The sequence below is a fragment of the Myodes glareolus genome, chromosome 15 (assembly GCF_982192425.1).
Source record: "Myodes glareolus chromosome 15, mMyoGla1.1, whole genome shotgun sequence".
In the NCBI taxonomy this organism is placed as follows: domain Eukaryota; kingdom Metazoa; phylum Chordata; class Mammalia; order Rodentia; family Cricetidae; genus Myodes; species Myodes glareolus.
The window spans coordinates 58284190-58312131 of NC_142040.1; the positions used below are offsets into that span (position 1 = coordinate 58284190).

Genomic DNA, 27942 nt, shown 5'->3' on the forward strand with positions numbered 1-27942 from the left:
AGCTGAATACATTTGTATTAATAAATATTAATGGGCTGGAGAGATGGCTCAGTGATTAAGAGCACTGACTACTCTTCCTGAGGTCGTGAGTTCAATTCCCAGCAACCACATGGTGGCTCACAGCCATTTATAATGAGATCTGGTGCCCTCTTCTGGCCTGCAGGCACACATGGAAGGAATGTTGTATACATAATAAATAAATAAATCTTTTAGAAAGAAGAAATATTAATGACCAATGATTGCTAGGACCTCTTATTTTAGTTTTCAATGTTGGTGATGTTATTATGTGTGTTTTCCACTTTTATGGAATTTGCTGCTATGAGATCATCTATAGTCTGTGCTTTTGTGAATGTAGCTAATGTTTTTGGATTGGAGTTTTCCTTCTTGTACTTTGTGGTCGGGCTGTGTTTGTGGCTGGCTATTGGTCTTGTCTTTTTCAACTTCCCATGTAGATAAGATCCATGTATGTCTCTTAGGGTCCTCTTTTGTTGCCCAAATGTTTTTCAAATGTGTGAAAAAGTAATAATTTAAATTACTATATTTCATAGTTCTATTTGCTTATATTGTTCCTTTTAACTTAATCTATTTGAAACAATATGTGTAGTCTTATTTAGAAATCTTTCCATTTACATTTTGCTAAAGGATCAAGCAGTTGAGTACTGCTTGATTACTTATTGATTTTTCCAAGCTTCTACTGTAAAATACCTCATTATTTGCTCCTGATTTTGTACTGATTGAATTACTTACAGAATAATTTCAAAAACTGTTAGTATAAACTATTTAAAAATTTCAAAACAATTTCACCTTGTGGCTTATTTTTCACTTTCTCTAGACAGATGGTTTTTGTAATGTTTTTTAATTTGTCTGTAATTAGTAGACTTTAATTTTAGATCAGTTTAAGATTTTCAAGAAAAAAGAACTGAAAAGAAGCAGAGTTCCCATGTACTTTTTTGCAGCACATTCCTTGGACATAGTTTTCTGTACTACGAATAGTTTTTTATTAGCTCCATGGTTTTATGGATCATCTGCCAACGGCATCATATGACTTGGAACTAGTGTGTGTGGTTTAGATAATCTTTTCTGTATTTCTCTCTCATATGTTATGACAATAATGCATCTGTAGTTTATGGTTCTAATATTGACCATTTTTATATGTATTTTATTTCTGAATCTCCTCTTTGAATAAAAGAGATTAATCAGTTTATGATTGATGTAATTATTTTTATAAAATTTCTTACAACGTTTGTTACATAATTATTTTGAAACCATTTTCCCTGTATGTATAGTTCATTTATATAATTATAATATTTTGACAATGGATCTGTCTTTAAATTTTATGAAGTAGCTGGATTTAAGAAAAAAAATGAAATGTTTTCTTCTTCAAAGAATAATGCCTATTGGTTAATATCTTGTAGGACTTAGGCAAGTTGTTATGGCATGAAATATATGCTTCAGGATGATGAAAAATATTAGATAGATTCATTTTGTAGACAGGAATCAATTGCTGTTTCTGTTATTGAGTAATGAACTAATTGATCAAGAATAACTGTGTTTGAGTTCTATTGAAGGCTTCATTGTACGTTCAAAAGAGAAGTTTTATTGTTTGTTTGAATGTAAGGAAAAAGTCTAACAAAAGGACTAATTCTTGGAAGGCAGATGTCTAGTTCCTTTTTCCAATAGTACTGTATATGATATATGTTCGTATAAACTATTGCAGGCAGGGTTCCGAGCTGGCTTGAGATTAAACCTTGCTTTTGCAGTCTGGTCTTCTCTGGTTCCTGGTGGTTTCTCTGGGGGTCGTTATCTGGATACAACACAGTTTGCTTCATTGATCTGCATGTTCAAAAGTTTATGTTGCTGGGCGGTGCTGGCACACGGTTTTAATCTTAGCATTTGGGAGGTAGAGGCAGGCAGATCTTTGTGAGTTTGAGGCCAGCCTGGTCAGCAAGAGCTAGCTCTGGGACAGGCGTCAAAGCTACAGAGAAACCTTGTGTCAAAAAAAAAAAAGAACCCAAAATTTATGTATAGTATTTTGCATGATTAAATAAAAAATAACTAAGAAATATTGAAATTTAAGACGTTTATAAAATAATATTTAAAATTTGATTTAAGTTGTATGATCTCATTGAAAAGTTTTCAATAGTTACTCTAAAATGATCTTAAACACATGAATTTCCTGCCTCAGGTACGAGTTTTAAGATAATAGATATTTCTGCCATACCAGCCTCTATGTTTAAACACACACATAAATATATTATATATTAATTAAAATATATTATATATTTATATACATATAAAACACATGCATATATAAGTGTATAGATATGATTTTTGTAGTAGAAGTCACTACAAAGTTAGAGAGTAGAAAAACTGTAGTATAGAAATGTCAATACCTGAACAAAATTAAGTAAAACTTGCCTTTTACATCGTTTACTCCATAAATATATTTATTTGGGTATAATTTTACTAATTGTAAAATTTAATATTATTAATTTTCTATACTGTATTATAAATTTATTCAAACAATATTGTTGCATTATAAATCTAAGGTGTCTAAATAATTGTCCAGATCCCTAAATATTTTCAAAGATGAAATTGTGAACAACATGAGCTATTAAAATAGATATATGAAAATGACTCTTAACAAGCTATAAATTTGTATCTAGCTGAGTAGAATAACTATAGTTTGAATTTAGTGCATATTTCATTGTGTCAAAATTCCAGGTTAAAATGGCTGCATGTATTATGTTTGTATAATTGTTTTAATCATGGTGGACATCATGGGGAAGAATAGATAAAAAAATATTTATTCCACAGGTTTTTAAACTTTTTGCTCTTGTCAAACATGTTTCCACTGATTTTTTTTTTAATGTTTGGTTCTTTTCTTTGGAAAACACATTATAAAAGTAAAAAAAATATCACTGGGCAGAGGTGGTGCATATTTTTTTTTCAACAACTGTTTGTTAACAAGTTAGATAAAATGGATATGCTGGTAGATCAACAGAAAAAAATCTAACTGATAAACAGAATATCCAACCGTAACTTAATCACATTGAGAAGCTGTGAATTGTTAACATGTTCTTATAAAATTCTACAAAACATAACAAAATTGTTATATAAATCCTACAAAATCACTTTCAAATATATAGAACATTTCCCCAATCTTCTAACAAGGTACCCAACAATAAAAGCATTACAGAATAAAAATTATAATACAAACATAAATGAGAAAACAACTTAGCAAGGCACTGAAAAACCATCCAGCAGCATATAGAAATTCTGCTCTATGTTCAAGATTTGTTACCCTAGGTTTACAAGGTTGATTTAACATCAGTAAATTATTTTTTTCTGCTTCCCTCCCTGCCTCTCCCCTCCCATCCAACCCTCTCCCAAGGTCCACATGCTCCCAATTTCCTCAGGAGATCATGTCTTTTTCTACTACACATGTAGAATAGATCTGTGCATGTCTCTCTTCCGGTCCTCCTTGTTTTCTAGGTTCTCTGGGATTGTGATTTGTGGGCTGGTTTTCTTTGCTTAATGTTTAAAAACCACTTTTGAGTGACTACATGTGATAATTGTCTTTCTGGGTCTTTTATTCTGACATTAATTCCAGCAGTCAAGAGGCAGAAGCAGACAGATCTCTGTAAGCTTGAGACCAGTCTGGTCTACAGAACAAAATTCATGACAATATATGCTACATTGAGAAATTCTGGAGAGAGAGAGAGAGAGAGAGAGAGAGAGAGAGAGAGAGAGAGAGAGAGAGAGAGAATAGTTGAAAAATATGCAGGAATATATCTTATTTACATTACATGGTTCCTCGTTACTTTTTTCCTTTATTATAGAAATGAGTAAACTTTATTATTTATATGCTAAAAGTGTTAAAAGTTTAGATTTCTAAAAAAGGAAGGAAAAAATATAACTAAAGGATTGCTACCAGAGTATGTATCTCGTAGCAGTAATAATATATATTATATTAATATATGACATATTATATTGTTTTATATTACAATATAATTATAACATATTATTTTATATTACATATACATATTACATATTATACTACATATTATACTATATGCATATATACATATATGCATGTATATACTGTATATGTCCTTATTAATATATTTGATAATTTACATCTAAGTCTAAAAATCTAAATCCTAATTATGGCAGAATACATAATCAACATAATAACATAATCAAATAAACATAGTGAACTTAAGTTAATTATACAATTTTTAGCACATTAACGAAAGATTGGCACACATTTTCTTTCATCTGGCCTTCTCACCCTTTCTGTAATATTTCTGTTTGCAAAAGTTTTTTCCAATATCATTGCTTGTAATGATTATATGAGTACATGTACTTATGATCAATATTTTCAAAATATTTTCATTAAAATAATTAAATATATATATAAATATTTATGAAATGATATTTAAATATATAAGTAGCTTTATTTATTGATCTAATTTTTACCAAGAACTTCTAATAGATGAAATTTTGGTATTTGAAAAATACACTTTTAAAAATAAAGAGTACCAGGACTTCAGGAAATGTATTTTGGGTAATCAAAAACATGTGTCAATCTTTCCTGAACACATGATAGATAGTTTGGAGCATTAAAAAGTTATTAGACATGGTTAGTACAGTGATAGCAAGTGCCTTGTGTTATAATTGCAATGCCTGTTCATCAGTCCTAACTTACTCAATTTCAAAAAGTGCTCTTAGGGAAAAATATAAAATGACAGGTAGTTAAGAAGAGGACAACCCGGAAGATGCAGGAGTTTTAATCAGGGAAAGAAGCTTGCAAAAATTACATATGAAAGTAGGTAGAAGGGCTCAGGGAAAGCAACCCACTTGGTCCATATGCTTAAGAAAGTGAAAAGTACATGTTCTCCCTCCTTCTGCTCCTTCTGCTCCTTCTGCTCCAATGTGGGTCTCTCAATCTCCATCTATCGAACATGAACAAGGAAGTCAAGACCGCGAGGGGTGCATTCACCCACTGATACAAGGGGACTGATCTAATGAGAGCTCACCAAGGCCAGCTGGACTGGGACTGAACGAGCATGTGATCAAACGGGATTCTCTGAATGTGGCTGACATGGGGGCTGTCTGAGAAGCCATTGATAATGGCTCTGGGACTTGTTTCCTCTACATGTACTGGCTTTTTGGGATCCTAGTCTGTTTGGATGCTCACCTTCCTAGACCTGGAGGGAGTGGGGAGGTACTCGAACTTCCCACAGGGCAGGAAACCCTGACTGCTCTTAGGACTGGAGAAGAAGGAGGAGAGGGAGTGGGGGGGAGTGGGAGGGTATTGGGAAAAGGGGAGGAAGTGGAAATTTTTACAAATTAATAAAAAAAAGAAAAGGAAAAAAAAGAAAGTGAAAAGTAATAATGAAAAACAAGTGAAGGATGAATTATCAATGTTATATGTGAAAGAGTATACCCATCAGGCACTTAGTAGGACAGCAGAAGTTGATATTTCTTTTAAAATTAATATTATGCAATTAAATATAATAATGTTACATTATTAAATTAATGAAAAATGAAAAAAATTCACTCACCCATCTGAACACTGTCTGTTTGGAAATTTCTCATACGACTATATTCATACATGAGGAAAATAATTTTCTCTAGTTGAAAAAAATATTTGCCATGGGACAAGAGTGGAGGCAATATCATCTTGAGGTTGCTGATCTATACTAGGCAAAATATTGTGGTAAAAGCAAAGTCTGGTGTTAATCAATGAGCCGAGATGGATTGTATAAGAGATTTCAAAGAAGGAATCAATTATCACATGTGGTGATTATTTTAGTGGAGGTTAAAGAAAAAGAGAAGAAAAAGATCAAATATGAATCTATGCTTAGTTTTAGTAAGAGAATTTAAATGGAAAATACAAAGAATTAGAAGATGTCAGTCAGGTTAGAGTATGGTTTCTGAGGTCTTTGTGGGAAAATAACATAAAGGGGTGTGGCCAGTTCAAACTCACATTTTATTTGAAATGTGCTCCTTTGTAATTTAAAACAAACAATATTTAGATTTATTGGTCTCATTATGTATAGCATATCACTGCTTATGCCTCTGCCATTGAAATTGTACCCTGGGGTTATGAGGGATCAATTCACAAAATATTTTTATTTAATCATTCAACATCAAAAATTTGTTAAATCATGATATTCTACCAGTATACAAAGATAAAATTATTTCCGTCTAACATATTAACCAAAATTGTTGCCCAAACTAAGGTTTCATTCAATTCAGAAAAGCTGTTGTTATTTAGTCCATTTATTTTAAATTCTCAGAAGTTGATTGTATATTCATAATTGTTATTTTTAATCTATCAACATTTTTATGGTATCTTGGAATAATCCTAGGTTCATTTAGGCATTGTTTAACAGCTGAATTTCAACTTCAGCCATGAGATTGCTTTTACTAAGAAGTTATCTTTACCCAATAAACATTGGTTAGAACTAATCTTTTTTTTTTCTTTAAGAAACGACTTAGCAACAAAGCTATCACTACTTGTTTTGTGTTGCTTGAAGTTTAAACAATTTAAAATGATGATCTTTTCTCACGTATGAGAACGTGATAGTGGAAAAGCACTTCCTTAAAATCACATTGCAAATGATTTAACATTTAAAGTTGTTCATCTTTCTGGCTGAATTCTATAAATACAGAGACATACACAGGCTTATGTCACCAAAGGATAACACTAATTAAAAACTAAAGAATTAATTCTACAGTAATCATCAGAATAAATTATAAGTGCTTCATGGCGTTTTTTGAGTTTATTTGCTTAAAATGTAATTCAGATTGATAGTTCAAGCACAAAATGGAGAAGAATATATTTTTCTCTTTTGTAGTAAAATAGAAGTTTTAATTTTGGTAATATTCTTCTCAAAAGTATATTTTAACTACTATGTTTTGAAAGAATGAAGTACTATTTATAGTAAAAGTTCATTCAATTATGGTGACTATAATTGTGTAATATTTTAAGAATAACAAGTTCTGAGATGTTTATTTTCCCTTTGACATGAGATACTTATTCAGATCATGATTGGCATAATATGATATGGGGAGAAATTAGTGCATATCACATTGTTATCACTGTAATGACCACCCATATATTTATGGAATTTTTCTTTTCTACTCTTTGAAGCTTCACACTGACCAAGATAAAGGAGATGGAAATTTAAAATACATTTTGACAGGCGATGGGGCTGGCAATCTGTTCGTTATAGATGAAAATACAGGAGACATTCATGCTGCAAAGAAGTTAGACAGAGAAGAAAAATCTCTGTACATTCTTCGTGCCAAGGCTATAGACAGAAAGACTGGGCGGCAAGTGGAGCCGGAATCTGAATTTATCATTAAAATCCATGATATCAATGACAATGAGCCAAAATTCACGAAAGATTTGTACACTGCCACTGTTCCTGAGATGTCTGGAGTAGGTAGGTATCTACTAACCCACATTTGCTATTGTATATTTTTAACTAAGAAATTTACAGACATGTGGTTAGGTGTGTCCTTCTTTCAAAATTAGAGCTATATCTTGAAACTTATTTTAGTCAAGCAATTTCTTTCCAATTATTTTCAATTGTTAATATAGCAATGTCTTCTTTTATTATAATTTCCCGAGTGCAGATGTTTGATTCCACGGGAATCAACACCTGCTCTGTGGTTAAGACTTGCTGTCCTGTAGAATCCATTGCTGCCTGAAGGGGGACGATTAACTGTGTCACCAGTTCTTTGAGAACGGTTGTATTTGACAAACTGCTTCCACATAACTGTCTCACTGAATCACCGAAGCAGCCTCATTTTATAAATATGGGAACTAGGACTTTACTATCCATCTGTTAATTAGGAATTCAGAATTCAGAAGAACTGAACAACTGAATGAAGATCAAATAACCTATAGAAACATGTTAAGAGTCACAGATGTTTACTGTCTGTGTGTATTTTCTTCGATTTGCCTTTACAAGACAATTGGAGACAGTAATTCCCACCGTTCTACGATTGTCCCAATTTTAAACACAACTCATTAGTGTATCAAATTCCTACCCTTATATGTGTTTACACATTTAATTCTATCAATGTATAATAGCTACATTCTATATAAAGAACTGAATATTGTCTTGAAATATTGCTGAAGTAATGCTGATTAAATATATAAGAAATGGTTTTTTATATTTAGCATTAATTGAGTATTTTCTCTACTTACATTATATCATAATAGTGTATGTTTAATGAAACAAACTCCCACTAGCAAAAATCAATCTTCTATACCTCTTTACTGAGAGTGTAGCCTGAGTGTTTTTTAATGATATAGTTAATATATGCAGAGGAACCAAGAGTTTCGGAAGAAGTTTTAACTTATGTTGCTCACCTGTTTGAAGAAACTGATATTCTAAAATCTCTCCTACTTTACATTCTTAAAATGTTAAAAAGATTTATACAGAAAGACAGGAGTCTTTTGAATCATAAGGCACTTACATAATGTATGAGTAGCTGGATTTTTTTTCAATGTTGTTCTATTATGTTAGCCAGTTAAAATTTCCTGGATTGATCTTTATTTTCCTGGCATTTAAGTTAATTTGCAAGTACATTATAGCATTTTTATGGACTTACATTGGAGATGAAATTGTATGCAAAATTATAATCTCTGGATAAATTATAAATTTTAAATTAAAGAGATTTATGGCTATATCCTTAAGCTCTTAGAAAAATCATTATTTTTGATATGGTATATTATAAATCATTTTAAATCTTACTTATAATTTCATAGGTTTTTCATATTAAAAATGTAATAAATATGATTAAATTGACAAATTTTTGATAACTAGAAAATTTGATCAGAACTATATATAATTTTGTTTACTTTAAATTCTTATAGTATTACTTTTTCTTATTCTTTTATCTTTTAAGATTATAGTAAAAATGCATAATTTTCTAATTCTAGCTTCTTATTTTAAAAAGTCCCATATAATATTCTCTTTGATGTTTTTTGAATTCATGGTTATCTTTTCCATTAATATTTTTTTAAATTAACACACACACACACACACACACACAGAGTCCTAAATACATCAGTACCATGTATGCAGTCTTTATTTCCATTTAAAGCAAAGAAAGAATTGCTCATGGATAAAGGACATGGACTCCTCTTGGGTTTGGGGGGCAGGTCTGATTCTCAGAACTCATACAGTGACTTGTCACTGTTGGTAGCTCCAGTCCCAGGACATCGAATGCTCTTTCCTGCCTTTCAAGGAAATCAGACAAATAAAAATATACATACAAAACTCTCATACACATAAACATAAAAATAAATAAAAAGAGAATATTTCTCTACCAAACATTTTGATGTTTGGTGTGAAAAAATTGTATTTTTCCATTTATTCAAAATAGATTATTTTTTCAAATAATATATTTTTTATAAATCCTAGATATGATCTAATTTATATCCTAAAAGATCTATCCAACCTAACATTCCTTGGTAGTTAGTTTTGAAAATAATGCAAATTCTCATTCTTTGCTGAGATAGTTTAGGCCATTTTTAATATGCTCAGTGTCTATGGATTCAACAAGTACCCCTAAGTAGCCTATTGGGAAAATCACTTACAATTAGTAATCTTTATTTGGACTAGCTAGTTTTAATTTCCTTCTTGTCTCTTACTGGGTCTGTGATATATGGCCCAAAGGCATATGGCCTCCATTTGCCATGAGGATTAACTTTTAATACAGATGACTTGCTGGCAATCTGCTAAGTCTACTTTAATCATCCAATGGAAAGATATGGCTTGTTTACAGACACTTTTCTTGGGATCCTGCCTTAATATTTGAATAGCACACTGAATTTTCAATCTCATTGGAATTCAAAGGAGAAAAAACAAAAGTTACGTCTAACATATGAAGACTTCACTATTCCCACATCTAATTAAAATTCCCTTTTTGTTCACACTGCACCGTATGAAATCATCATGCTCCCTTTTGATTCCCCCAAAATCAATGCTTAGGAAAAAAAAAGGATTAGTCCTGTTGATTTGCAAGTTAATTATTGTGGAGGAGCATTGTAGAGAACAGGTGAGCATTCCTTGTTAAAGGGTCTATACAGGCATGTGTCATTTCAATAATCCACATATTTAACCCAACCTAAATACATTTCGTCTGTTTCCTATGGTCTCCAAAAGAAGAACAAAGGAAATAAAACAAATAATTTCACAAAAGTTTTGAAAAGTGTAAAAATAAGATTGGAGATTGTCTTTAGCTTTATAATTTAAAGACTTAAATTATTTTCATTCCAGGAGGAAATAAAATTGGTAACACAATAAATATGGAAATCATAAGTTAACTTTTGAGCAAATTTAATAATACATTGTTTACTATTTATGGATTTACAAGTCCCAGTAAATATCTGATCCTATGGGCAGTAATTATTTGTTTAGTAATTATCTTCTACAAATGAAAATTATAGTACATTTCATTTTTATTTTTTATTTTTTTTAACTGATGTATGGGATGATTTCTGATGTTTGTTCTCGAGTTTTCTGACCTGATATGGATGCATTTTGCAATACACCTTTTTGCTTGTTTGTTTGCTTTCTTCTTCATAGCAAGACCTCTCTATATTTTGTTATGCTTATAATCACCATTTATTAAAATAGACAGGAGCTTTAAAAATATCAAATTTTTCTTTGTGTCTTTTCATTGAGCAATAAATATGCTAAGAGAAAATTTAATGTTTATTGTAGTTAGTGAGAATTTTCCTCATCACAATATTCAATTAAGCATTTGTTTCAATTCTTTCGAAGTTATTAATCTCTGTGATAAAAATACCTCATATATTTTCAAAACTTTTATGGTGAAGAGTAAATCCAGGAGTGAGAAAATGGCTTATAAAACAGTATAAAATTTAGAAGAATTGACTTGCCTCTGCTCGGGTTGATCCTGGGTGCAGGTACATCTGTTATACAAGTTACTGCCACCGATGCGGATGATGCCAACTATGGGAACAGTGCTAAAGTGGTCTACAGCATACTTCAAGGGCAACCATATTTTTCAGTGGACCCAGAATCAGGTAAATACTTTCGAGTCTTAGTCAATTCCATCTTATAGATTGAAACACAATCCCTTTGTTTTCTGTATTGTTTTTGTATTTTAATAAATAAAGCTTTCCTGAAGATCAGAGAGCATAAAAGCCCTACTGGTCAGCCTTACGGATCAGGTAGTGGTAACACACACTTTAATTCCAGTAGCCAGACTAGATTGCCATAGAATTCTGGTGGTTACGGTGCACACCTTTAATCCCAGCCCTAGAGATAAATATATGATGGGATAAGACAGTTCTCAGACATAGTCTCATTCTGAGATTCCTGGAGGCAGAATTGCTGTTTTGAATTGAGGTAGAGGTAAGAGCCAGAGCCTGGCTGTTTAGCTTTTCTGATCTTCGGGTTGATCACAGTATCTGTCTCTGGGTTTTTATTAGTTGTGCTGCAGTTTTCTCTTTTGAAACCCATCCAAACAGTTTTGTATAGCTGCTTCCTACAGTAATTTTATGAAAATGAAATAAAATATCCTTATATTAACACAACCTATTTGATTGCTTAGCTATTTCTTTGATTGTTTAGCTCGTTTATCTATTATTCATTCGGTTTAAATGTATAAGACTACATGATTTCACAGAGATTACGCTGTAGAATAAGGAAATAGTCAAAACTTAAAGACTGCAATGATTATAAAAATTAAGTAAAATTCACTATTTAAAATAGGAAACACCCAAAATAGAATGTTTTCTGTTTTGTGAATTACCTTAAATTAATTGTGGACTCTCCCATTTTCTCTTTGGTAAAAATGGATATTGAAAAGTATAATTTGATTTTAAAGTCTCTGCTTTAATTTTCCACTTTTTTTTTAAAAAGGCATAATAAAAACTGCATTACCAGACATGAGCAGAGAAAACCGAGAGCAATATCAGGTGGTTATTCAGGCCAAGGACATGGGCGGCCAGATGGGAGGCCTTTCTGGAACAACCACAGTGAACATCACCCTCACCGATGTCAACAACAACCCTCCTCGGTTTCCACAAAGTAAGGCAGGAAATGTTCTTAAACACACCATCACAGCAGAACTCAACGTCCGCATTTCTTGTCCCTTTGGTGGGAGCAAATCAATGCATACCCCCTAACAAGAAAAAAAAAGTTAAAATTTAAAAATAAAAAGTGATGATATGTATCCCCAAGCTAGTGTGGAAGAAAACATAATGAAACCAAGACTTCTTGTGCAGTTAACGTTTGCTAGCTTGTTACGAGTGAGCTGACTTGGCAGGCTGATGTTCTCATAGTCACTATTGCTGTCCCACCCTTCCGAGGAGCCTGGGCACAAATGTGGGCGTAAAAGTCTGCCTGTTTACATTCAAAGTATACACTGTTCACAACTCTTAGCTAATTTATAAACAAGCATGATGAGTCTTTATTAAATGAATTTTAAAACACAGATTGGATGTTTTATCATCTCTCAAAACAGGATCTATATTTAAAGCAATGTATGTGGGTTAAGTTGGCAGCATTTTGGTATTCTTTTGGTTTACTTAAAAAGTCCTGAAAACTAGGTTATGCTAATATCTTACTACTAGTGAGATCATCTAGTATGTAACATGTTAAATTTTAGTGTTATTTAATTCACTGAAACTTAAGGAACAGTAAATTCCTTTTCATTTGTCACAGAAACATTCCATTCTGAATTTTAGAATATAAACTTAGTGTATAATTGGATAAATTACCACAATGCAGTTCTGTCATCTGTTGGGATAATAGCAGAAGTGCTGTGTCCACTATCACGATGGTAAGATGGAGAGGACTGGGTCATGAATTGCATGAACAGCAGATATAGCGGCACAGGAGCACAAATTCTACAGAAATTTGTGAATTCATTGTTATCACACTTTTCCTTGTTTCCCTCTCTAGGACTTGATATTAAAGTTTAGAGAAGCAAATATAGAATCCATCAGTGAGATATAACCTCCCGATCCTAACCACGAAATCACCGGAATGATATTAGTTTTAATGTCAGAGAGTCTGAATTCCATATTATCCTTTTCATAGCTCAGCAAGATGATTCCCATTGGCTGTCCGCTGGAAATAATTTACCCAAGTTACATCTTTGAAAGGACTAAATAGGTTACAATATGCAACCTTTGAGTTTATGAAATGCCTAGCACCCATGTTTAAGTATATTTCTTTAATTATTTTCAATTTCTATATTTACACATTTATAGACAGTTTGTAAAGAAGATGCTTGCCAAAACAGAAAATCAAATGTTATGTGTAGTTGTGTCTGTAAACATTAAGCATGTGCTACTTAAAGACATTAAATTAAAATATATAAGCACAACAACCACAATAAAAAGCCTTGCTGCTCAAAAATTACTGGGAAAATATGGACTATTCCAAAGACTGAACATTTGTTCTTTTATTCTGTGTGCATAAAGTGTAAGGTGACAATATTTAGAATCCTAATCAAATAACAAGCAATTTTTTATGACTGTTATGTCAGACGTTCTAGATTATTAAATCAAGTATCTGTGTATTGTTTAAGAAACTCTGAATATTGTTTTAATCATTCTGGATATTATATTTCTCACATATAAACTAAGGAAAGTTTAGCTTCTAGACATTGTTTTTGCACTCCACAAATCTTTAACGTTGACAGATTCAAAAATCAAGTGAAATCAAAAGGTAGAAATGTCTCTCAATTTAAATCACTTTACTTGGCGGGAAACAGAAAATTTGTGTCATCTGAAGGTGAAAGTCAAGGCAGCTGTGATTCAATTTGCAGGTACTTATCAATTTAATTCTCTGGAGTCTGCACCCCTTGGAACTCATCTTGGAAGGATAAAAGCCAATGACCCGGACACCGGGGAGAATGCTGAGCTGGAATACAGTATTCTAGAAGGAGAAGGATCAGACATGTTTGATGTGATCACTGACAAAGATACACAGGAAGGAATCATAACTGTCAAACAGGTTTCTTTTGACTGTCTTCCTCTTTTCACTATGGGCTTTTCAGTTTATTTTTGCTTTTCAGTACCAAGAAAACAGCCATGGATCTACCTTTATGTGTTGTCCATCATTTGCAGAAAGGAGGAAAACTGAGTTTACTTCAAATCAGAGATACATCATTCCTGATAGTTGTGCTACTCAAAATCAAACAGTTGTGTTGTAGTCGACAAGAGTCAGATGCAGAGTCATCACAAGGGCATTTGCTTTGTGTTTTTCTATGGGATGAGCAATAAAACAGATCCCTCACTGTTACTTCATGCATTTGTTGTATCTTTTGTAAGTGTGATGGCCTATGTAAAACGAGTAAAACAAGATGAAGAGCTAAGAGCTAGAATTGACCTTGAAGACTCCTTCCTACCTGAGAATTAGCAGTCAAATTATCAGAGGCTACTATGCAAGGTGTTCTGATTTATACGCATTTATTGAGTTTTGATGGAATGTTTGAGAATTACGTGAAACCATGTAAAGACTAATACAGCCAGTATTAATCATTTCTACTTTTCACTCTTTCCTTTATATATTTCTTTCCTCAAATACTCAAATTGGCAAAATATAAAATTTATTCTATATTTAAGTTTAGTTAATCTTCTGTTATATAACTTATGTAATGATAATATTTAATCAGGATTTATTTAGATAATACTTTATTTAACTATGCCTAGGAAAATTGAAATGAATTACCTAATGATTGTCAATCCTGCTATTCATTCCATGATAGCTGTATTGTATAATTATAAAATAAATATGTTATTTGACTGGATAGAACTTTTAAGATAATATTGGGATAGTAATTTAGCCATAGTGGACTTTAGTATTTTAAAATGTTATTAAGCATTCATTTATTCAATGATTACTATGTCGTCCAATAAATATATCCTAACATTTCTTACTCTTTTAAACTCAGAATTTAGATTTTGAAAAGAAAATGTTATACACTCTAAGAGTGGATGCAATCAATACCCACCCTGATCCTCGCTTCTTACATCTTGGACCCTTCAAAGACTCGGCTATGGTGAAGATATCTGTGGAAGATGTAGATGAACCCCCTGTATTCAGTAAGCTCTCTTACTTAATGGAAGTGGATGAAGATGTGAAGGAGGGAAGCATCATTGGACAAGTCACTGCCTATGACCCGGACTCTATGAACAACATAATAAAGTAAGTACCTGAAAACCATGTATTTGTTAAACACGCAATCCACTTTAAGAGTTATGTAAAAACTTGAGCGGTATAATGTGTACGGAGAATCACTGCAATACACACACCCCAAAGATCTAGTCTAACTTTTGCCCTCTTCTGCTTGCTCCAGGAATGGGAAACAATTTGAGTCTTACAACCCCACATGGTAGATGCCATTATATTAAATATCTTACCAAGAGTAATATGCTGAGTGTCTGAGAATTTAAATAATTATACCATGGCAGAAAAACTAATTTCTAAAAATATAGATAGGATGTCAATTTCAGACTAAACCACAGATATTAATCTTTTAATTGTTAATGTGATAAGCCCATTGCCTGTTTATATTAAATAAAATAACTGTATATATTTAAATTATTAAAATCATTTAAAATACAAGGGTTTTAAAAAGTAGCTGAATATCTAACAACCTACTACATATATACATATATATATACATATGTATAATTTATATATGTAAATATCTGGAATAAAAGTCCTATAGTAACTTTATAGATATTTATATAAATTTAATCTGTTAAAATAGACAATAAAACTACTACATATGGAAATTTTGATGGACAGCTTTATTAATTATGTTCACATATCCACATAAAGTCTTCTTTAAAGAAGATAATTGTAAAACAAGAGAGATAAAAGTATTAGCAATTAGGAAGTACAATATTTTTCAAATATGACTAGTAGTTTCACCACTTAAGGAGGAGTGTTACGAAATTTAAATAATTCTTAGGAACTATCCACGAAGAAATACGTAAATAGATTTATTTCGGTCTATGAGCTCAGATGCATCATGCTTCGGTGACTATGAGGGCCTCTTTCTTTAGGTGTCCTTCAGGCGCTTCCTCTTCAGCAGGGCTCCCTGAACTCTGGATGGAAGGATTTGATGGAGACATCCCATTTAGACTCTGTTTGTGTGTGTGTAATGTTCTGGGTCTCTGCATCTGTTTCCATTTGCTGTTGATGAGGTTTCTCTGATGATGACTGAATAATGAACTGCTCTATCAGTATAGCATAATATCAATGAGAGTCATTTTATTGACACTCTCTTTCAGCTCAGTATTATGTGGTTTTACCCTGTGTTTAAGGGGTTTCTGTGTTCTAATTACTTACCTTAGCAATGTCATGTATGGGTTCCATCTAAAAGATAAATGAGACATTGTTTGGCTACTCGCTTGAGCTCTGTTGCCATATCCCTAGCATGTTTTTGAGACAGGGGAGATTTTATTTCAAAGGTTGTTGTGACTATGTTGGTGTTGACATTTCTCTTGTGGTAGCATGCAAAGTAAGTTCTCCTACCAAAGACACTAGGACATAGGGGTAAATTCTCCATGTCGGTTCCAACTCTGATTTTCTCCATGTCCAATGAGTTGTGTGGTTATTATTCTTCATAGTAGAGCCCCACTGTCAGTTTGCAGAGAGCAACCCACTGTCTTAGCAATAGCCTGGATTTTTTGGGTATTTTCATAGGACCCCCTTTTTCAACAATTTGATTGAATGAAATCCAGTCCCATTTCTGGAAGCCTCATTTATTGACAAGGAATGGCAATTTGAGGCTCTGTCATCCAATATTAGAAAACGTCATTAGGATCATCTTCATTTGTTTAAGAAAGTTTCTACTACACCGAGTTTCCATATCATCGCTCAAATGTCCTTCAGTTCCAGCCATTTCTCCCACTTTCTCCCCTGAGACCCTATCTCTTTTCTCCCTCCTCCCCCAACCTCAATTCTCACACCCTATTCCACCCACCTCAAGCCCATCCAAGAAATTTATTCTATTTCCCTCTTCCACGGAGATCAGTAAATCCCTCCTTGACCCTTCTTTTACATATAACGTCTCTGGGTTTATGAATTGGTTATCAATTAGTTAATAGCTAATATACACTCATAAATCCGGGCATAACATATATCTCTCTAGGTCAGCATTGCCTCACTCAGGATGATTTTTTTCTAGAGTAGTCATTTTCTTGCAAATTTCATGATGCCATTTTGACAGCTAAGTAATACTCCATTGCATAAATGTACTACATATTCTTTATCTATTCCATTGCTGAGCAGCAAGCACAGGACATATACTGATATGTGCAAGGGTCTTTGCCTATATATATAGATTTTAGCTACTTAATTTTAGGGGACTTCTGAGTTTGTTAACAGTGTGTCCCTGATTCTTGTGCCTGCTAATGTAACTAGAATAGTCAATTACTGGTTTTCCATGTCCAACTTTGATAAGATGGTTTTCTTATTGTGTTTTATTTTTTTATGTTTGATTGTTAACTCTGAGAAACCTGTTCATTTCTAATGAGAGACAGAAAAGGAGTAGATCTGGCGGGGAGGCGTGGTGAAGGAGCTGGGAGGACAAGAGAGATGCCAGGCTACAGTCAGGATATAATGGATGAAATGAGGATCTATTTTTAAAATGTTTATTGTTGGCTGCACTTTTCTGTGAACTCCCACACCCGATTCAGGCGCTCCCCCCCTCCCAACCAAGTCCACGAAAATGGATAAATATCCTAAGGGTTGAACAGACACACAGAGAGACCAGGCTCATTCACCAAAGGAGTAAATGGCCACTTTATTAAGCACAAGTCGGGTATCTATACTAGGGGGCAAAAAGGGCAACAGACCCCCATTGGGAACAGGGAAAGAAAAAGTCAGGCGGCTGCGCCCAAGGTCAGAGAGCAACTGATCAGGGAACCTTGCTTGTGGTGGGAACCTTGCTTGCAGGTGGAATTACCATAACAAAAGAGGGCGAGTTCTCTCTAAGCTATACCCTCAGGCTGCTGCAGCCAGCAGAGAAACCAGGAAGTCAGGAAAAAATGGTCCTGCATAGCGCCTCGAGCAAAGGGGAAAAAACCTGGGTACCAACAGTTTATGTCTCATATATTACATCCTGGCTGCAGTTTTCCTCCCCATTCCTCTACATGCAGCGCCCCTCTCCCATGATCTACTCCCCCTCCATTTCCCTTCAGAAAAAGCAGGCTTGAAATTATCATGTCAAGTTGCAATAAGTACATACCTCACCTTATATTGACTCAAAAATGCAACCCAGTAGAGGTAAAATGGATTGAAAAGCAGCTGAACTGGCCAGAGAGGCCCTGCTTCCACTATTAGAAGTCTCACAAGAAGACCAAGCTATATAACCAATACTTACTTGCATAAGACCTTGGTGAGTATGTTGCAGGCTCCCTGATTGTCAGTTTGGTCTTTGTGGGCCGCTATGAGCCCACTATAGGTGATTCTGTAGGTTTCCTTGTGGGGTTCTTGACCCCTCTTGGCTCCTACAATCCACCGATACAGAATATATGCAAATAGATGCATTTTTAATAAATTTTAAAAAAGAAATCTTCAAACACTAAAATTTGAAATAGAAATGTTATTTAAATAGAGTGTTACAGATTTCTTTAATATGTATATCTTCATGAAAATTAGTAGAAAATTACATAAAATATAGATACTGTGTCTAAAATTAAATGCTATCAAGCTTTTTTATGATTCAAATTCTCAATGACTTTACCCCTATAGAAGTGGCTTTGAATATCTCGAATCTCTTTGACATTTTGAATATGGAATTTTCATTTTTCTATGCTTCTTAAAACTTAAAGCATATAATTTCAATGTGTTTTAAGTATTTGTGCAATTTGAACTTATCATCTATATTAAACATTAATATAGTCTGAACATCACAGCAATGATGCAATAATTCAGCTAAAGAAATACTCATAACCAATTTCAATTTTTGGAGGAGGAAGAGAGAGAAAGAGAGAGATTGTGCTCATGCATTTGATTAAAAGTGTACTATGCGTTTAAGTGCATGTAAAGACCGGATGTGTCTGACATCTCAATTTATCTCCACTTTGTTCTTTAAGATGTGATCTTTTAGAGAATGTGGAGTTTGTCTATTTTTTCTAGACTAGCTGGCCAGCAAGTAATAGGGGGCCAACTTTGCCCCTACTCTCTTAGTACCAGAATTTTAGTATGGAGCACTGTGCCATGCCTTTATGTCAATGCTAGTGACTGAATTCAAGTCGCCATCTTTCTCCTATCAACACTTTACCCACTGAGTCTTCTCCCTAGGGCATGATGCAGATATTTGGCTTAATGCCTTTTGTACCTTTAAACACATATTTGTGCAGTATACTGTATAAGGTGTCCTGTATAATACATGCTTATGCATTAAAGTATTTTTAAACTTCATTTCAAATATTTTTCTGTGTAACCAAATTGTATATGATGTTTTGGAAATAAGTAATATGATTAAAAGGTCTAATGATTGAAAAAAATTGTAAATAACTTTAAGTTAGTTAATGATTTATGCAGATGGATAATAGGGTGAGTATGTGTAGGATGATATAGAAGATTTGTGGATATGAGATACATACAACAACCTTTCTAAATAGTCATTAAAATTCTTTATTTATTCATTTATTTTATATTACTGTATATTAGTTTATCTTGTATATTACTCAGGGTCATCTAGAGGACAAGAACTGCAGAATAAATATAAACATAGTTAGATACATAGACAGACAGACAGACAGACAGACAGACAGACAGACAGACAGATAGATAGATAGATAGATAGATAGATAGATAGGCAATTTATTTGAGAGGTTTACTCAGCTAAGCCAACAATGACTTCAAATTAAAGAAAGGTTCAAGAATTCAATAGTTGCTCAGTCCACAAGGCTTGATGTCTCAGCTGCTCTTCTGTATACATGGGAATTCCAAAGAAGGAGGCTCTAATTCTACTGAAGGAATTGACTTTCCAGTGAAGAGGGAGGGAAATCAGACAAAGAATTAAAGCTTCCTTTTTCCACCTCCGTTATTTAGGCAGCCACCAGAAAGTGTGGCCCAAATTAGAGGGGCAACTTTTCCATTAAAATGTTCTAATTAAGAAAAATCCCTCATGGGTGTATGCAACTACTTTGGGTTTTAGTTAACATCAGATATAGTCAAGTTGACAACCTATATTAGCCATCCTAATCCACCCTTTGTCTAATTGACACATAATCATACTGTCTTACTTTACACCTAATAAAAACCAGGTCATAATTTATTCTAATATGATATAACTATGCTATGTACAACTTCAAAAACTTTCTATATTTAACAGGGTCATGATTATTTCTAACATCATGTAACTATTCCATGTACACCCAAAAATGAATTTTAAATTTATAATAATTGGCAATGTCTCTTGAAGGACTGTCTTCTAGTGTCACAATATCATGTGATAACCACTTATATCTGTTTAAACTGATGCTGCATTATACAAATCAAAATATCTCTGAAAAACTCCATTAATACATTCTTAATAAAATGACATAAAAATGTCAGTTGTAATCCGTGTGTCTGTAACTGGTCATGGAACCTTAATAGTATGCATTACACTCTTCCCCTTCTACCCATTCTGTATTTCCTTCATTCTTAATACCTTAGGAGGTTTTGAATCTATTTTGACAGGTGACTCATACCACCAGTGCTGAAGCATCTGTGCCCTTTGTCATCCTGACTGGATTAGGTTGCCGTAGTTACCTATTGACTATAATTACAAGACATGGTAGCACTAAAAGATACCCTAAATGATCTGTGCTCCAGCCAAAAAATCTTTCTTTTTTTATTGATTTTTATTTCGCTCTACATTTTTCTCTGCTCCCCTCCCTGCCTCTCCCCTCCCTTCAGCCCTCCCACAATGTCCCCATGCTCCCAATTTACTCAGGAGATCTTGTATTTTTCTACTCCCCATGTAGATTAGATCTATGTATGTCTCTCTTAGTGTCCTCACTGTTGTCTAAGTTCTCTGGGATTGTGGTTTGTAGGCTGGTTTTCTTTGCTTTATGTTTAAAAACTACCTATAAGTGAGTACATGTGATTATTGTATTTCTGTGTCTGGGTTACCTCTCTCAAAATGATGTTTTCTAGCTCCATCATTTTCATCAAAATTCAAGATGTTATTTTTTCTGCTGTGTAGTATTTTTTCTGCTCTATTGTATGAATGTATCACATTTTCTTTATCCATTCTTCAGTAAAGAGGCATTTAGGTTGTTTTCATGTTCTGGCTATGACAAACAATGCTGCTATGAACATAGTTGAGCACATGTCCTTGTGGCACGGTTGGGCATCCTTTGGATTAATACCCAAAAGTAGTATCACTGGGTCTTGAGGAAGACAAAAGCTTTTGTATCTCCATTGTGGAGGAGAAATCTACTTTCCACTTGTTAATTTAGATCAATCATCCTCCTAATACAACTATTTATGGTTTAACCTGTTGATTTAACAACATCATAATCTTAGCGTGGCTAGGGGGATGTCTGAACTTCCACTACCATTGAATGTTTCTTGTGCCTTCTCATAAGAATGTTCCCTCACAACACACACGCACACACACACACACACACACACACACACACACACACACACACACAAACTTTGAAACCTCTTTGCCAGTAGAACTTTAGGTCACAATATGAGGAAGCAAAACAATTTTAAAGTGGGTCATTAGGGGTGATAATGAGTGGACCTGTTTCATTAATATTAATTCCCATTGATTTCTGGACCCATGGCTCCTGGCTCTGGGGGGAAATATCATATATTAAGCTTTGATTCAAAGCATAAACCACATCTTGTAGAACTCTATTCCAGCCCTCCAGTCTGCTGTCACTTAATTAATACTGCAACTGTGACTTCAAAAGGCCTTTCCATCTTTCTATCAGGTCAGTTTTGGATGGTGGGCTACATGGTAAAATTAATGCGTTACAGAATTGTGGTACTACTAAGTGGAGATTCTAGGTTTACTATGGAAGCTTGTCCAGTTTTTGTAAAGGTATCAAAACTTTCTTTGAATGGTTGGATGAAGTATTAATTAAATAAATGCCCTGTTAAAATGAGTTGGAGATGCTTGATAGTGCCATTTGCTAGTGCCATTTGCTAGTGCCAGACCATAGTTTCAGAGATTTTGCTGCTCTACTGAATTGCCAAAGGCAAGGTGATGATAGTTATTGTAGTGGACATCATAGACAAAGAAAGGTTCATAATGAGATGACACGTAATGAGCAGTGCAGGTAAGGTCACCTTTATGGAGTCATGACAGATATGGCACTGGATAATCAAACAAGATGTTTCCAGGCATGAAATACCTAAGGAGTACACTGTATTTGTGTTTGATCTGTATAAGCGGAAACATTCTCTAATGAATAAAAAGAAGGCTGCATTGGTTCTTGGCACAAGGAAGTTTCAATCCTGTGAATGAATTTTCAGACTGGAGTCACTTTACAGACAGAGAATCTCTTGAATGAAGGGATGGCCAGGTTCTCATGGGAGAGGATCTAGATAAAATACCTGGAATTTTGCTGTTAGCCTTTCTCCAGTTCTCCCCTAGAGAGACCTTTCACAAAGATAATTGTACACTGGATAAAAGGAAACAGTCAGATTTGCTGAGGGCTTTTGGATACTGGTTCTCAAGTATTGCTGATTACTGATGATTCATAGAATAATTGCAATGCCTCTTGGAGTTTGGTATTAACGGAGTTTTGTGTGACTTCTGGTTCATGGTTGATCCAAAGGATTTCTAAACAAATACTGTAATTATTTCTCCAGTCCCATAATGTATAATTGGTATGGGTATATTTAGAAGATGGCAGAATTCCCATATTTGTTCCTGACCTGTGAACTGAGAAATATTGTATTTTGAAAGACTAAATCCAAGCCTTTTGCATTGCCTATGCCAGTGAAAATAGTGAATCAAAGACAACCACATCCCTGGAGGAACAGCAGAAATCAGTGCCTCCGTCAATGATGGAAGATGCAAGGTGCTTATTCTTACCACATCTCCTTTTTACTCTCCTGTCTGGCACTGAAGTAGACAGACTAATCTAGAAGAGTGACAGTTGACTATAAAAGTCTCAGTCAAGTAGTGACTGCAATTGTAGCTGCTGTACCAGAAGTGGTGTTATAACTTAAGCAGATTCACACATCTTCTGGTACATGATATACAACTATTGATTTAGCAAATGCTTTGCTCTCTGCTCCTGGACGTAAAGTCCACCAGAAGCAATTGTGTTCAATTGGCAGGGCCCGCTATATACCTTTATAGTTTTCCCTCAAGGATATATTAGCTATCTACCTGTGTGTCATAAGTTAGTTTGAAGACATTTTGATAATGTGTCTCTTCAATAAAATAGTACACGGATCCACTGTACAGTTGGCTGACCAAGTGAGCAGAAAGTAGCCACCACGTTGGAGTTGGTAACACATGCTCATATCAGAGGATGGGTAACGAACCAACCAAATTCAAATGTTTTCTTTTGTTATAGGAAATAGATTCTTGTCCCATTCCATACCTTCTGGCCACCATTTCCCTTGCTTCTACTTCTCCAAGCTTCTCCTCATATCTTCCTTCTTCCCAAGATCCACTCCTCCAAGAGACTACAGGCAAACACTATACTATAAGATATAATAAAACAAGGCACAAGCTCTTATATTGAGACTGAACAAGGCAATTCAGTAGAGAAAGAGTCCATAGAGAAGGCAAAAGAATCAGAGATTCATCCAATCTCAATGTTGAGAATTTCACAAAACATCAAGGTATCGGCCATTAACATGCTTAAAGAACCTACAATTGCAAGTAGTCCCCGTGCTTACCTCTTCAGAGTCTATGAGCCCTTGTGAGTCATGCTTTGAGAGTGAAACTCCGAGGAATTCAATGGTGTGGAATATACAGTAAGTATTCCTTCTAAGGTGAAGGATAAGCTATAGTACCTAGCTTTTCCAACCACCATGAAAGATGCATAACATTTAGGAGGCCTATTCAAATTCTGTAGATAACACTTTCCTCACTTGGGTATGCTACTGTGTCCAACATACCAAATAACCCAGAAAGCCACTAACTATCCTTAAGTGCAGCTTGGTACAGGTAAAGGCACTTCAACAGGTCCACACTTCCATGCAGGCTGTTATAGATGATATTATCCAGCATACTCAATGGAATTTGAAGTGACATTTGCAGATGAGGTTTTTGTTTAGAGCCTTTGGAAGTCTGTAAGTGAATCCTAGAGGAGTCCACTGGAATTTTGAAATAAGGCTCTACCTTGACATGTAAACAGCTGGTTTCCCTTTGTGAGAGAGCTCTTGGCCTGATGCTGGTCTTTACTGGACACTAAACATTTGACAATTGTTGGATTCAGCAACCTATGGTGTAGTATGTATTCAGCTGCAATACATTATCAAGTGGAAATGATAAATACCTGAGCAGTTCCGAAAGGCAGAAGCAAGTTACATGACGAAATTGTGCAAATGCTTTTGCTTTTTACTCCCATTGCAATGGTGTCTGCTGCCAAGTATGCACCTAGAGCCTCATGGATGTGGCCCATGGTTGGTTGACCAAGGAAGTTTACTGATGGTTCTCCATTTTAAGCAGGCACTGCCTATAAGTGTACAGCTATAGTCATTTTCTGGAACTACTCTGAAAGACACTAGCAAAGGGAAATCTTACATTGTGCAGGACTTCTGCACAAACATAGACATGGTCATATGTTTTGTTTGAATGGAGAAATAACCAGAAATGTGTGATTTTCACTCTTTTATGGGCTGTAGCCAATGGATAGACTGACTGGTCAGATACTTTGAAAATGCTTCATTGGAAAGTTGGTGAGAACAGTATCTGGGGAAAAATATGTGGATAGATCTTTCCAAATGGGTGAAAGATATGAAGATCCTTGAGTCTATGAAAATGGTCATTAAAAGGTGACTTCAACAGAGGAGGAGTTAAATCACCTATATAGTTGGGTTTACTTTTTTTTTGAAAAGGAAGAATTTCATGGTCTCCTTTATTTTCTTGTGACCTACAAAGATGCCTATATAAATACCATAAACACACAAACACATGCACACATGTATATATTCATTTATGTTTACATCTCACATAAGAAAGAACGCAAGCAGTATTTGTCATTTTGATTCTGGAATATTTTGTTCAATATAACGCTTTTTAGTTGCATCTATATCTTTGCAAATTGGATTTTATTTTATACAAGCATAAAATTCCATTATTACATGTGCTACATCATCACTATTCATTTATTTGCTGTGTGTCATCTACATTAGTTTCATATTCTGTATATTGTTAATAGTGCAGTTACAATCATGAATGTTAAAATATCATTGTGATAGGTTGAATAAGAATACTTTAAGTATATATCCAGGAACAATGGGTCACCAGTAACTATATTTTCCGTTGGTTCATTATAAGGATTTTTCATTACTTTTAATTATGCATATCTATAGGTCTATGTTTGTGCATGCACACATGTGAGATGTGTCCTATGAGGCCAAAAGATATCTTGGAGCTATAATTACAAACATTTATAAACCCTTTCACTTGGGTCCTGATATAAATCTGGGTCTTCTGCAACAGCAGTAAGCACTGTTAAATGATGAGCCTCTTCTCCAGTGCCTACTTACTTATGGAGATTTCATTTTTAGAAATCTCCATATTAACTTCCAAAATAGTTGCATGGCCATTTTCACACCTGCCATGTACTAAGGACTGCATATTTGCAAATCCTCATCAGCACTAGTTGTGATTTTTTTCTTATATCTTAGATGAGCTTTTATTGCCAATTATATGTTATTAACCTATATTTTATAGGTTAGCTATTAACCTATATATTATAGGTTAATTAGAATGAAAGAGAATTTTTATTTTTATTAAATGTATTTCGCAGTACCTATCACAGATTATTTTAGTGTGAAGCCATGTATCACATAAATATGTAATCTATACAACTGTAAGCTTTAAAACAAAGCGTAAATAAAATGAGGTGCTGCTATTACACTGATCAATGTAAAGTGCTTGCAGCATCATGTAAAAAACGGCACGAATTTTAGGAAAAAAGTTTATGTGTACATATACCTACATATGTATCGAAGAAAAACTAATAAAAAAAAGAAGTCATGGATTGGAAAGAGAACTAGTAGGAATATGTGGGAGGTTTGGAAAGGAAGAAAGGAAATTCCACCCTTCACATGATGTGATTGTATTATAATATCAAAAGAAAAAGGAAAGAAACAGTAAAAAAATGATGTTCTTTATTTTATTCATGTGAGTATATGTCTAGGATCTTGGCTCTACACAATGGAAAACCATTGAAAACTAAAGTAATTTAAAAGCATATTTTTTTTGAAATGTTGAAATATGTAATTACCCATTTCTGTTTTGACCTGAACTCCTAAGTGTCAAAATATGTGCATGTACACATACATGGAATTTTATAGGGATATTTACAAAATTACAATTAATTCTAAATATTAACAGACTTATAGATGTTACTAATAGCAGTAATTGGAGAGAAGACTGAACAGTTATCTATGTAGTAACTATTGAAAACGACTGTGATTTGATTTTTAGGATTCACATAGCACTTCAAAACCATTCATAACCTTCATTTTGGGAATCTGATACCCCATTCTGACCTCTCTATGCACTAGATACACATATGGTATGCAGAAATATACATGTTACAAAACACTCAGACAAATAAAATTTACAAATATTTAAAATGTGTTCTGTACAGAAAAAGTAAACATAATTTGTTTCAGAGGGTTCATGATGTTTTTCTTTCCCATCAGATTTTACTATGTCATTTTGGAGCCTGATTAATAAAAACTCAGAGACAGAAATTGGGGTTCAACATGAAGGTCAGAAAAGCAAAATAGCCAGGATAGAGAAAGCCTATTTCGAAAAACCAAAAAAAAATTATAATTAATTCAATTTTTGACCCCTATAAACTTTACTAACTTTGAATGAGATTATGTCCAAAAATTATAATGTATCTTTATTTATCTGATGCATTACCATGCTACAAATTTGGCAAATGCCACAAGAGACACTGATTGCTCTTTCAAGTCCACAAAAGAATGTGCTTAATCTGAATCAGAAATCTCATAGCACTCTCTCTATTTAAAAGTTCTTTTCTGAAGAAACTTCTGCATCTTACCAATAAATTATTTACAACGAACCAAATTGTTGTTCTGTTAGTCATGTTGCTGTGATTTCTTGACATTTCAATCAATTAAAATATTTTGTCTTTTTCCATGCCTTAGGATAATATTGTTGAACTCTTGCTCTGAACAAGAAATTGTTTAAAATGCTTTTTCTCTGCTATCCCTGCAAAGTATCAGTTTATAATATGTCCTATTAACATAATTATAATATAATAATTATAATATATAGTAAAAGTTATAACTATGTAGATATAATTATGATATATAATAACAAAATAAATTACATATTTTTTATGCTATGTGTGTGAGTCACTTGTTTTTGTTCATGTCTGTGGACAACTATACAGGGTGCCCATAGAGAACAGAAGAGGTTGCTCGGTATGCTGAATTGGGAATTATTGAATTGTGAGTCACTGTGTGGGGTGCTAGAAAGTGAAATTTGATTCTTTGAAAATAGCCAATGCTCTTAACTTCTGAGCCATCTTTCCAGGCCCAGAAAAACTTTTATTTCTGTTAGTGTTTCAACAGCTTCCTTGAAGGATTACAGACCAACTATAAAGTGGAAAATTTTGAAAAAAATATGAGTTGTTAAATATTGTAATATTTTCACAAGTGAAAACATCACCACAGTCTTGATCATCTCCTTATCTTAAAACATTTTTCTTTGGTTTTTATTGGATAC

The 27942-nt window shown here is 33.8% G+C and overlaps 1 protein-coding gene across 2 annotated transcripts in view; it reads left to right on the forward strand.

Annotated features, from left to right (window-relative positions):
* Cdh9 (cadherin 9) overlaps window positions 1-27942 on the forward strand; it is a 127674-nt gene that overhangs the window by 86644 nt on the left and 13088 nt on the right. Inside the window, exons 3-7 of one of the 2 annotated variants that reach the window (XM_048429854.3) lie at window positions 7166-7460; window positions 10964-11083; window positions 11925-12092; window positions 13840-14027; window positions 14968-15221. In XM_048429854.3, the coding sequence (XP_048285811.2) occupies window positions 7166-7460; window positions 10964-11083; window positions 11925-12092; window positions 13840-14027; window positions 14968-15221 (1025 nt within the window). The remainder of the gene's footprint in view (window positions 1-7165; window positions 7461-10963; window positions 11084-11924; window positions 12093-13839; window positions 14028-14967; window positions 15222-27942) is intronic. The other variant, XM_085676606.2, reaches the window with a different exon arrangement.